General features: G+C 38.1%; 1 protein-coding gene across 1 annotated transcript; it reads right to left on the bottom strand.

The window, feature by feature from the left end:
• Nucleotides 1-5458: 5458 nt before the first annotated feature.
• Nucleotides 5459-10958, bottom strand: LOC131104230 (dual specificity protein phosphatase 7-like). The gene is made up of 3 exons (XM_058051202.2): nt 10164-10958; nt 9090-9518; nt 5459-6914 (listed from the first exon to the last, which is right to left on the bottom strand). Exons 1-3 carry the CDS (start codon nt 10534-10536, stop codon nt 6604-6606), a joined length of 1113 nt encoding a protein of 370 aa, XP_057907185.1. The 5' UTR covers nt 10537-10958; the 3' UTR covers nt 5459-6603.
• Nucleotides 10959-12279: the final 1321 nt, after the last annotated feature.

Here is a 12279-nt window from a genome sequence, read left to right as displayed (position 1 = left end):
TCCTTACGTTTTTTTAAAAAATCACCAAATTCAAAATCTGGCATTTTATGCCATTTTTGGATGCTTCTAGGTCCCCTGTTGAGTGTGTGTGAGGTTTCCACTTTTATTTTTGACAGAAAAGTGCTTTAAAAGCAAGTTGAATAAAATGAAAAAAACGACATACTTACGTTTTTTTCAAAAATCACCAAATTCAAAATCTGGCATTTTATGCCATTTTTGGATGCTTCTGGGTCCCCTGTTGAGTGTGTGTGAGGTTTCCACTTTTATTTTTGACAGAAAAGTGCTTTAAAAGCACATTGAAAAAAATGAAAAAAACTAAGTTTTTTTTTCAAAAATCACCAAATTCAAAATCTGGCATTTTATGCCATTTTTGGATGCTTCTGGGTCCCCTGTTGAGTGTGTGTGAGGTTTCCACTTTTATTTTTGACAGAAAAGTGCTTTAAAAGCAAGTTGAAAAAAATGAAAAAAACGCTGTTTTTTTTCAAAAATCACCAAATTCAAAATCTGGCATTTTATGCCATTTTTGGATGCTTCTGGGTCCCCTGTTGAGTGTGTGTGAGGTTTCCACTTTTATTTTTGACAGAAAAGTGCTTTAAAAGCAAGTTGAAAAAAATGAAAAAAACGACATACTAACCCCTTATGTTTTTTTCAAAAATCACCAAATTCAAAATCTGGCATTTTATGCCATTTTTGGATGCTTCTGGGTCCCCTGTTGAGTGTGTGTGAGGTTTCCACTTTTATTTTTGACAGAAAAGTGCTTTAAAAGCAAGTTGAAAAAAATGAAAAAAACTATGTTTTTTTTCAAAAATCACCAAATTCAAAATCTGGCATTTTATGCCATTTTTTGGATGCTTCTGGGTCCCCTGTTGAGTGTGTGTGAGGTTTCCAGTTTTATTTTTGACAGAAAAGTGCTTTAAAAGCAAGTTGAAAAAAATGAAAAAAACGACGTACTAATTCCTTACGTTTTTTTCAAAAATCACCAAATTCAAAATCTGGCATTTTATGCCATTTTTGGATGCTTCTAGGTCCCCTGTTGAGTGTGTGTGAGGTTTAAACTTTTATTTTTGACAGAAAAGTGCTTTAAAAGCAAGTTGAAAAAAATGAAAAAAACTACGGTTTTTTTCAAAAATCACCAAATTCAAAATCTGGCATTTTATGCCATTTTTGGATGCTTCTGGGTCCCCTGTTGAGTGTGTGTGAGGTTTCCAGTTTTATTTTTGACAGAAAAGTGCTTTAAAAGCAAGTTGAAAAAAATGAAAAAAACGACGTACTAATTCCTTACGTTTTTTTAAAAAATCACCAAATTCAAAATCTGGCATTTTATGCCATTTTTGGATGCTTCTAGGTCCCCTGTTGAGTGTGTGTGAGGTTTCCACTTTTATTTTTGACAGAAAAGTGCTTTAAAAGCAAGTTGAAAAAAATGAAAAAAACGACATACTTACGTTTTTTTCAAAAATCACCAAATTCAAAATCTGGCATTTTATGCCATTTTTGGATGCTTCTGGGTCCCCTGTTGAGTGTGTGTGAGGTTTCCACTTTTATTTTTGACAGAAAAGTGCTTTAAAAGCACATTGAAAAAAATGAAAAAAACTAAGTTTTTTTTTCAAAAATCACCAAATTCAAAATCTGGCATTTTATGCCATTTTTGGATGCTTCTGGGTCCCCTGTTGAGTGTGTGTGAGGTTTCCACTTTTATTTTTGACAGAAAAGTGCTTTAAAAGCAAGTTGAAAAAAATGAAAAAAACGCTGTTTTTTTTCAAAAATCACCAAATTCAAAATCTGGCATTTTATGCCATTTTTGGATGCTTCTGGGTCCCCTGTTGAGTGTGTGTGAGGTTTCCACTTTTATTTTTGACAGAAAAGTGCTTTAAAAGCAAGTTGAAAAAAATGAAAAAAACGACATACTAACCCCTTATGTTTTTTTCAAAAATCACCAAATTCAAAATCTGGCATTTTATGCCATTTTTGGATGCTTCTGGGTCCCCTGTTGAGTGTGTGTGAGGTTTCCACTTTTATTTTTGACAGAAAAGTGCTTTAAAAGCAAGTTGAAAAAAATGAAAAAAACTATGTTTTTTTTCAAAAATCACCAAATTCAAAATCTGGCATTTTATGCCATTTTTGGATGCTTCTGGGTCCCCTGTTGAGTGTGTGTGAGGTTTCCAGTTTTATTTTTGACAGAAAAGTGCTTTAAAAGCAAGTTGAAAAAAATGAAAAAAACGACGTACTAATTCCTTACGTTTTTTTAAAAAATCACCAAATTCAAAATCTGGCATTTTATGCCATTTTTGGATGCTTCTAGGTCCCCTGTTGAGTGTGTGTGAGGTTTAAACTTTTATTTTTGACAGAAAAGTGCTTTAAAAGCAAGTTGAAAAAAATGAAAAAAACGACATACTTACGTTTTTTTCAAAAATCACCAAATTCAAAATCTGGCATTTTATGCCATTTTTGGATGCTTCTGGGTCCCCTGTTGAGTGTGTGTGAGGTTTCCACTTTTATTTTTGACAGAAAAGTGCTTTAAAAGCACGTTGAAAAAAATGAAAAAAACTAAGTTTTTTTTTCAAAAATCACCAAATTCAAAATCTGGCATTTTATGCCATTTTTGGATGCTTCTGGGTCCCCTGTTGAGTGTGTGTGAGGTTTCCACTTTTATTTTTGACAGAAAAGTGCTTTAAAAGCAAGTTGAAAAACATTTAAAAAACGACATACTAACCCCTTACGTTTTTTTCAAAAATCACCAAATTCAAAATCTGGCATTTTATGCCATTTTTGGATGCTTCTGGGTCCCCTGTTGAGTGTGTGTGAGGTTTCCACTTTTATTTTTGACAGAAAAGTGCTTTAAAAGCACGTTGAAAAAAATGAAAAGAAAGACATACTAACCCCTTACGTTTTTTTCAAAAATCACCAAATTCAAAATCTGGCATTTTATGCCATTTTTGGATGCTTCTGGATCCCCTGTTGAGTGTGTGTGAGGTTTCCACTTTTATTTTTGACAGAAAAGTGCTTTAAAATCAAGTTGAAAAAAATAAAAAAAACTACGTTTTTTTTCCAAAAATCACCAAATTCAAAATCTGGCATTTTATGCCATTTTTGGATGCTTCTGGGTCCCCTGTTGAGTGTGTGTGAGGTTTCCACTTTTATTTTTGACAGAAAAGTGCTTTAAAAGCACGTTGAAAAAAATGAAAAGAAAGACATACTAACCCCTTACGTTTTTTTCAAAAATCACCAAATTCAAAATCTGGCATTTTATGCCATTTTTGGATGCTTCTGGATCCCCTGTTGAGTGTGTGTGAGGTTTCCACTTTTATTTTTGACAGAAAAGTGCTTTAAAATCAAGTTGAAAAAAATAAAAAAAACTACGTTTTTTTTTCAAAAATCACCAAATTCAAAATCTGGCATTTTATGCCATTTTTGGATGCTTCTGGGTCCCCTGTTGAGTGTGTGTGAGGTTTCCACTTTTATTTTTGACAGAAAAGTGCTTTAAAAGCACGTTGAAAAAAATGAAAAAAACGACATACTAACCCCTTACGTTTTTTTCAAAAATCACCAAATTCAAAATTTGGCATTTTATGCCATTTTTGGATGCTTCTGGGTCCCCTGATGAGTGTGTGTGAGGTTTCCACTTTTATTTTTGACAGAAAAGTGCTTTAAAAGCACGTTGAAAAAAATGAAAAAAACTACGTTTTTTTTTTCAAAAATCACCAAATTCAAAATCTGGCATTTTATGCCATTTTTGGATGCTTCTGGGTCCCCTGTTGAGTGTGTGTGAGGTTTCCACTTTTATTTTTGACAGAAAAGTGCTTTAAAAGCAAGTTGAAAAAAATGAAAAAAACGACATACTAACCCCTTACGTTTTTTTCAAAAATCACCAAATTAAAAATCTGGCATTTTATGCCATTTTTGGATGCTACTGGGTCCCCTGTTGAGTGTGTGTGAGGTTTCCACTTTTATTTTTGACAGAAAAGTGCTTTAAAAGCACGTTGAAAAAAATGAAAAAAACGACATACTAACCCCTTACGTTTTTTTCGAAAATCACCAAATTCAAACACTGGCATTTTATGCCATTTTTGGGTGCTTCTCAGGCCCCTGCTGAGTGTGTGGGAGGTTTCCACGTCTTTTGTTTTTTTTTTACCAGAAAAGTGCATTAGAAGCAAGTTGAAAAAAACGGAAAAAAAACGACATACTAACCCCTTACGTTTTTTTGTCAAAAAACACCAAATTCAAACACTGGCATTTTATGCAATTTTTGGGTGGTTCTCAGGCCCCTGTTGAGTGTGTGGGAGGTTTCCACATTTTTTTGACCAGAAAAGTGCATTAGAAGCAAGTTGAAAAAAACAGAAAAAAACAACATGCTAACCCCTTATTCTTTTTGTCAAAGATCAGCGCAGATGACACAGATGTGATAATTTGGAGACATGGTGAACATGAAACAAACACCAGTTACAGATTACACCTGTGTGATTTATGCGTGTCCCCATCCTATAGTATCTCAGTCCCATTGTGAGGTACCTTTCCATGGGCTCTGCTTACTGTCTTTTTAGGCCTAATCACAAGCCTGGCCTGCAGGTATGTTGCTCGCCAGGTTCAGTCTTGTTGGAAAACCCCATCACTCAACAGCTTTCATTATCCTGACTGTGATGTGTTGCCAGGCATGTCTCTTCATGTGCTGTACAGCTGCTGTGAAATGTAAAGGCTGGAATGGAACCCCGCTATTACTTTTTCATTCATATCAGTCATTAAACTGGGACTAACACAACATCAAGGCAGCATTTAAGTCATTATATTCTACTGATTGACAGTTATTGGACAATTTTCTGCTTCATAGATCACACAGAACATTCCTCCTGCCTTTCACACATACCCCCACGACTGTACTATGTTTCTCTCGCACACATGAATAACTCACACAGACAACGCAGGGAGAGAAAATATCACAGCAATCAGTCGCTCGGGGAAAATGAAAGTAGACGAGGAAGAAGCAGACATATTTGAATAAACTAACTCCTGCAAAAACCTTGTTTGGACTAGATGTTAAAACATTTGCTTTTACACTCAGTTGACTCTCGATGGCACAAGGGTTATATTGAGAAACTTTCATTTCTTTTTTTTTTTCCTTCAACAAAAACAAAATTCCTAGTTCCTGATGAAGCTGAGACCCAGACTGCTATTGCGCAAATGTTAGATAGTGAAAACAGGTAAAAAATCCCATGTCTATTAAAATGTAATTTACCTTTGGCATGGCTTGACTGGCTGGACCTGTAAAATGATCACAAAAATATTGCAGGATTTCTAAACACAATGAAATATTTTTTTCACTCTTTCAGCTAAGGAAGCATCAGAACCCATTGAACAAATAAAACTTCAAGGTCAAATGACAAGAAATCTCTATGCCTACTGTTCATTTACTAAGTAGTGGCTTTGACTACAAAAAGGAAACCCCAATAAAGGACACACATTCAAGTAAAAATATACAATATACTGTATTTGTTATATAAACTTGTACAGAATACCTTGGACATTTCAGTTATACATACTCCATATATACCTTATAAGGGTCAGAATCAGGTCAGTTTTGGATCCTTCATTATTTCTGAAAAAAAAAAAGGTCCCCCGTAACAAATTCTATACAAACATAGCAAGCAATACAGCCCTTAGATGCACTTTGAGATGCCATGACATGTTACAGATGCCTTGTACAAAAAAATCCCTGAAAAAAGTCTCTCGAGTGAGGTAAGAACACATTAATCAAACTTTCACTCATTCTAATGTGTCAGACACGCTTGTTAGCTGGGAGACCAGGAGGCGAATAGACAGCTAATTACGTGCCATCACGCTTTCCCTTGATGCCACAGAAGGAGGAGCTCCAGACTGAAAACTGTCGGGAGTTTAAAACGAGACTCACCGCCATCGGCTGTGTGATTGCATACGTTTGTTGGCTGTCCATTGTGCCTAAAGGCCATCCTTACATAATACCTTAGTCTAGTAATTGACACAGAAGTACATTTTATGTTGTCAAAGTTAAAAAGAAAACGATCATGCAAAGAATTTAGCTGGAAGCGGCAGAAAAATAATACATCAGCTATCAGTTTAATTTTGCAGGATGCAGCCAGTTAAAACGTAACTTCCTGTTGTTCGCCAACATAAGTCAGAACAACCTGACTTAAAACATCACCCACTAGTCTCTGTGCTGGTTTCTATTGCACAAGAGCTTCTCACCCAGAATTAACAAGCTGGACAGAAATTCAAGGCTGGATAGCTGAAGTAGCTTATTTCTCTCAGCTTACAAAACATTCCGATTGGACAAAAACTCCTGTTAAAACCACAGAAGCAGAAAGCTGGTGAAGGACAATTAACAGTCAAACAGCAACAGAAACATTTCAACATGTCCTGCTATTATGGCGGCACATGACTATCTAATAATGTCATGTATTGATTAACAATATCATCCTTGTGTTACATCATAAGGCATCAAACACTGACTCAAACAGGCTGTGTCAGGTTGAGTAGAGACATAGTACGTACTGCAGAGACGTTACTGCCGATGTTAGCCAGCCAGGAAGCTGACAAACTCAAAGCGCCACCACCAAACGTCCACATGAGACATCCTCATGTTGAGTCCAGTGTGTCCAGCTGAAAGACGTTGTGATTGGTTGGCGTGGTAAAGAAGAGCTGCTCGTCACTCGTGGAGCGGTTGTCACAGGGACTGTGCAGGCCCAGTGTCCGCTCAAAGTCCAACAGTTGACCCATGAAGTTAAAGTTTGGGGAAATGTTAGATTTCTTTCTCTTGACAAAGTCATAAGCATCGTTGAGCGACAGGTTAAGTCTCTGCATCAAGTAGGCCACAGTGACGGTAACCGAGCGGCTGATGCCGGCTAGACAGTGGACCAGGATGCCGCACTGCTTGGAACGAGCCTCATCTGTGAGATGAAAAGAAAACAACGGTCAGCAAATTTAGCAAATGCAAAAAGTGCAATCTTGAGATTTCTGAAGAATAATTTCATTCAATATGCGATATGATAACGATTATCTCACAATATATATGGCGATACAGAGATTATCAATATACTGGTGACATACCGATGAATTATATACCAATATTAACATTTAGAAATTAAATGCTTCAAAAAGTGCTTTTTTTAAGAACTTGAACACTAATGTTACAATAAAGTTTTCTGCAAAACTGACTGGAGAGATACATACGTGTCCACGTTACACAGGCAGGTGTAATATAGCAATATATCACCGCATGGAGATATTGTCACACTCCTATTCATCAATATGACTCAAGTAGACAAAAACAATCTGATTGCTGGCACAATGATCACATTTTAATCCTCCACGGAGGACAAAGAAAGCTTAAGACTTTTCCTGGGAATTCATTTGCTGTGAAAAATATCCTGTTGGTTACCTTGTGACCCAGCAATCAGACAGAGCACTGAGAGTGGAAGTGACACTTCCTTCCTGTTTCTACCCCAAACAACCCCCCCCCCCAAGAGTTGTGGTTTCAGAAAAGTCATACAGTAGTTCACCAATCAAGCAGGAAACAGCAATACCAGAATGAAAGAATGAAATGCACTATTCATTCCATTCATTGTACCAAATGTTCTGTCTACTTTTACTCCCTTATTCCCATTTATCTTTCATTTATCTACTATACAATTAATATTATTATCATCTAATTGCTTTTCATTTCTGCATCTACAGTATGTCACTGAACAAGCTATCCACAAGCACAAACTGTACATTAAATCATTTTCATCTCGCCCTGTCATGATAACCAATAAATCAATTAACGGTTCAATAAATAAAAACATGCATATGCATGCATGTTTGTTTTCCTCCCCTTTCTCTACCAAACAGGCTGGATGACAAGAGGGGTCACTATGCATCTGTTCCTTGTGGTTCTTTTTGTACTTTTCTGTTACTTTTCAGTACTTCCTAAGGTCACTACTGTCTCATCAATGCAACATTACTGACACCTAGTGACCAGTGTAGAATACTACATATCATCACAACGCATTCTTCTGATTGACTTACATTTTCATTTTTTTATGCTTAACTTAGGCAAAACCTGTAAAATATGCATATTTCTGAATCAATAATAGTCCATATTGAACCAAACAATGATGATTTATTAATGCATATATTTAAAAAAACATGATAGTGAAGTCTCAAAATGTGAAGCATGAATTGGAAAGGGTCTACTGTATCGCAACAAGTTATTTTCATCAGAGTATTACATCTGTGGTAAATTGCATCGCTAAAACCCATCTGAGATCCAAAGTGCTGTTTTATTAAAAATTTAATAACATCTGAATAAAACTGTGCACTGCGTTTTGCACACACACAAAAAAATCGAAATTACAGCACAGTAGTATTACAGTATTAGGCATAGTCAAGCATACAAATGTCAGCTAGCATTGTGCGGAGTGGAGAGTGCAGCATACATGCACTCGACTTGTTCATAACGCGACTGAAATGCATTGGCGATGTCAGTCTCTCCTTATTCAAGGGGCATTACATTAGTTTACACTGGTCACCTGTTGTCAGCAACAGTGCAGTAATGAGACAATAGCTCCTGCAGGAAGTTCGCTGTGCAAAAAAAAGGGAACTCTTTCTATTTATGTCTAATATGTCACAAAAAATGATCAACGGCAAATCTTACATATCTACTGTGTCACATAGGGTACCAACAAAATGACGCGATTTGTATTGAGCTGACAAGGGACACACTTTGTTCCGTATTGTTTGACAGCTTGACACAAGCTGCCAGTGTGTTTGATCCCTTACCAAATCTATTGGCGTTTGACTATTCTTGCATCGTTGTTTATATGATATGTCTGTCACTGGCTGTTCGTCACATTGGCAGATTATCCACATAGCTTCTGGTCTTCGGAGTCCAAATGTGACTTTTTACGAGTGACATTTTGTTTTTAAAACAAGCAATGCAGTTAGTTCGGAGTTGCAGTGTGGGAAATGCAAACTTGTTTAAGAGTTGTGTTCTGCTGATTATAAATGACACCAAAAATACTCAAGTCCACATGGTAATAAATAACAAAAACACATTCTGGAAGAATGCATGTGCCACTTACCTATAAATGATATAGCCTCTGGGAAGAACTGGGACAGATTCTGACTCCAGTGGTCCGAAATGGGGATCTGTTTGTACCTGAAGTGTCCGTCATGTTCAAACATGTTGGGGAGATTGGGTGTAACGTTCAGGATGTACTTGATGTTGTATTTGCCCAGCACGTCTAAGTTGGTGGAGTCTTTGGCACAGCCCAGGTAAAGGTAAGGAAGGATCTGGACCGGGAAGGCAGGCTGGTTACTGGGGAGGGGGCTCTCCTCTGACTCTGTGGCACTGCTTGGTTCACGATCAGATTCCCCGTCTGAACAGTCTGAGCTTATCCGTAGATTTCCAAAGCCCAAAAAACCCAGAGGAGGAGAGGAGCTTGGACAGGAGCTGTCAAGGAGCGTCTCACAGTGTTCTGGGTACTCTGTGTGAAATTTTACAAATCCCCCTGAAAGATTGAAAAAACAAAATGCGTAAGAAAAAAAACACATCATTCTAATCAACAAGAAACTACCACTATAATTAAAACAAGTGTAGTAACTATATGTACTATTAATGATAGTTATAATAAGAACAATGCATACATGTAGAACTATAAAACCTTTGTTAATTCTGGTCAGTTTGCAGTGGCATTAGAGTGAAGTGGCGTAGTAGAGAAGTAGATCCGGCTCCCCTAGCAGACCATTCATGAAATGCATGCCTGCTCTAGCAGAGCAAAACACAACGCAGCCATTTTGGAATTTTAATTGAGAATCTCAATGGCACCTCAACTTTGGGACAGCCTACAAACAAGCACACATAAAACGGAAGCATATAACCAAAACACCATCATTTCATAAAGTTTCTCATCTTCTCCTATCACACTTTGCACTCCATGATGAAAATCTGACGTACTCTCGAACTAGCTAGGCTTTCCTTCACCTTTGACCGAAGCATAAAAAGCTACACTCCTGATATTAACTTGATTAAAAACTTAATGAATTACATTTAAACATTTACAACAAACACTAGTTAACTAGTTAATAAGATAACCAGCTTGAGTTAGCAACTCTTTGGGTAAAAGTATCCCGGTCCTTTAACTCCAGACATGTACCTTCCAGGTAGTGAGCTGTACAACCGTCCTCCCACAGTTTTTGAAGAAGCAGACCCAAAACTGATGACGGGGTTCCGCTGTCCGGCCAGCCGACGGTGCTCTCGTCGTACAAGACCACCGTGTCTGTTTGGCACCGGCGTGTAAACTTATCTTTGTCCTCGTGGTTCGGGATGATGGTCCGGATGGGGATGTTGCCCTTCTTGAACCTGCGGAGCATGAGGCCAGGGATGGCCACGCTGATGGCGCCCTCGATGTGAGACGACTCGAAGAGCTCGTGTGCTCGGCAGTCGAGCAGGAGCACAGAAGTGGCGCCGCACTCCAACTCCATTTGCAGCCATTCCACACTCTTACTCGGCGTCACAACATTAGACATATCGAGGTGGGTGTCCGGATTGGGTCGCAGTGGCGGCTTTCCTTCTACATGTTGCGACTTTCCCTCGGCGGTAAACTACATTTCTCCCCCCTCCTCTCAAACAAGGAGCCCCGCGAGCCCTCTGCTTGGCGGTTGAGCGGAGATTTGTCCCCCTTTTTTCCTCTTTACCCTTTCCATCAAGAGTGAGTCTTCTCCTAACGAACCATGGGCGAATTAAGCCGCCTTAACGTGTAATATCCACCTTGAAAATGTCTTTACCAACTTCAGCTCCTCCGCATCACACCGCACTCTGGTTGTGTCATTCCGATGCATGACAGCAGAGCAACTCCAGAGGGAGGAGTTTACTGCCAATGGCTTAAAGTCATAGCAGGAAGTTTGCTATTTAATCGTTCTAAACAAATCGTTAGGTTCGCCATTGAGCAACAACCACGACCTATTACTATATCTTTACTGCTCATCGTATCCGTCCTTCTTCCGGCTTGTCACGTGACCTAGTCACCGTGCCTTTTAGAAGACACTTGTAAGCAAACATCAAACTGTTGTAAACAATTGGTTCTTTCACAAATTTACAACTCCTGTTCACATTTCACACAGAAAATGTTAGTATGTAGGTCAGTTTGATACATTCAAATGCTAAACCCAATCAAATGTAAGGTTGGGTACATTATTCCAATAACAATACCATTCCACTACGAGTGCCAAATCCGTACTTTTGAAAGGTGTAAACAGGTTTAAACAGAGTAGTAATTTCAATATTTCAACAATATAAATCAAATGGGAACTAAGTACAAATGAACCAATCTGAATTTGAAAGGTGTAAATGGAATTTTGTGACAGTCTAAACAGAGTAGTAATTTCAATACTTCAACAATATAAATCAAATGGGAACTAGGTACAAATTAACCAATCTGAAATAAAACTCACAAAAAATTGTCATAATTATCACATAAAAAACAGCAGCAATACAGAACACAGGAAATATGAAAAAAAACTGCTTGTGTTGATGTTCAGACTTCCACCTCGAATGCACCTTGCTCTTCATGACCGTGAATGCTCTATAATCAGTAAGTATTGTGTTGCTGTTATGGACAGCTCGGAGAAATGTGAATACGTTTAAAAGGGGACCTATTATGCTCATTTTCCGTCCTTTTGTATTGAGTGACTTACCTTACTTGCCTCAGTTAAGGTCAGTGATCACGACTCCACCTTTAGAAAGACACTTGGCAAAAACAGCCTCGACGGCAGAATTCTAAGACGGAAACCACAGTTGAACAATTGCATTACATCACATTACATCTGGTGTAAAAGTGGTACTGCATTTCAGAAAAAGAACATCTTACCAACAGTAAAACATTGTGGTGGTAGTGTGGGGGACTGGGACTGTTTTACTGCTTCAGAATTGTAAAGTGTAAAAAAAAAGTCTGGAGTCCAGGTATTTCTACTAAGGTAGCAGCTGTAATATCATTAGGTAGGTAGGTAGGTAGGTCCATAGTGTCCGAACAGAAAGGGCTCTTGAGCCTCCATACTTTCTGGCTCTTTTGTCAAAAGACCAACGTGTTGTGAGTGTAGGTTTCTGGACGGCATGACCTTAAAAAAGGTAGTTCATGCTGGAAACCCCCCCCCCCCCCCCCCGAATGTGGCTGAATTACAACAATTCTGCAAAGATTAGTGAGCCAATGTTCCTTCACAGTGCTGCAAGGGACTCATTGCAAGTTATCACAAACGCTTGATTGCAGTTGTTGC

Source organism: Doryrhamphus excisus, linkage group LG15 (genome assembly GCF_037039965.1).
Source record: "Doryrhamphus excisus strain RoL-2023G ecotype Guam linkage group LG15, RoL_Dexc_Guam_v1.1, whole genome shotgun sequence".
NCBI classification, from domain to species: Eukaryota; Metazoa; Chordata; class Actinopteri; order Syngnathiformes; family Syngnathidae; genus Doryrhamphus; species Doryrhamphus excisus.
The sequence above is the reverse complement of the archived record's forward strand: the minus strand, read 5'-3'. Positions and strand labels throughout refer to the sequence as shown.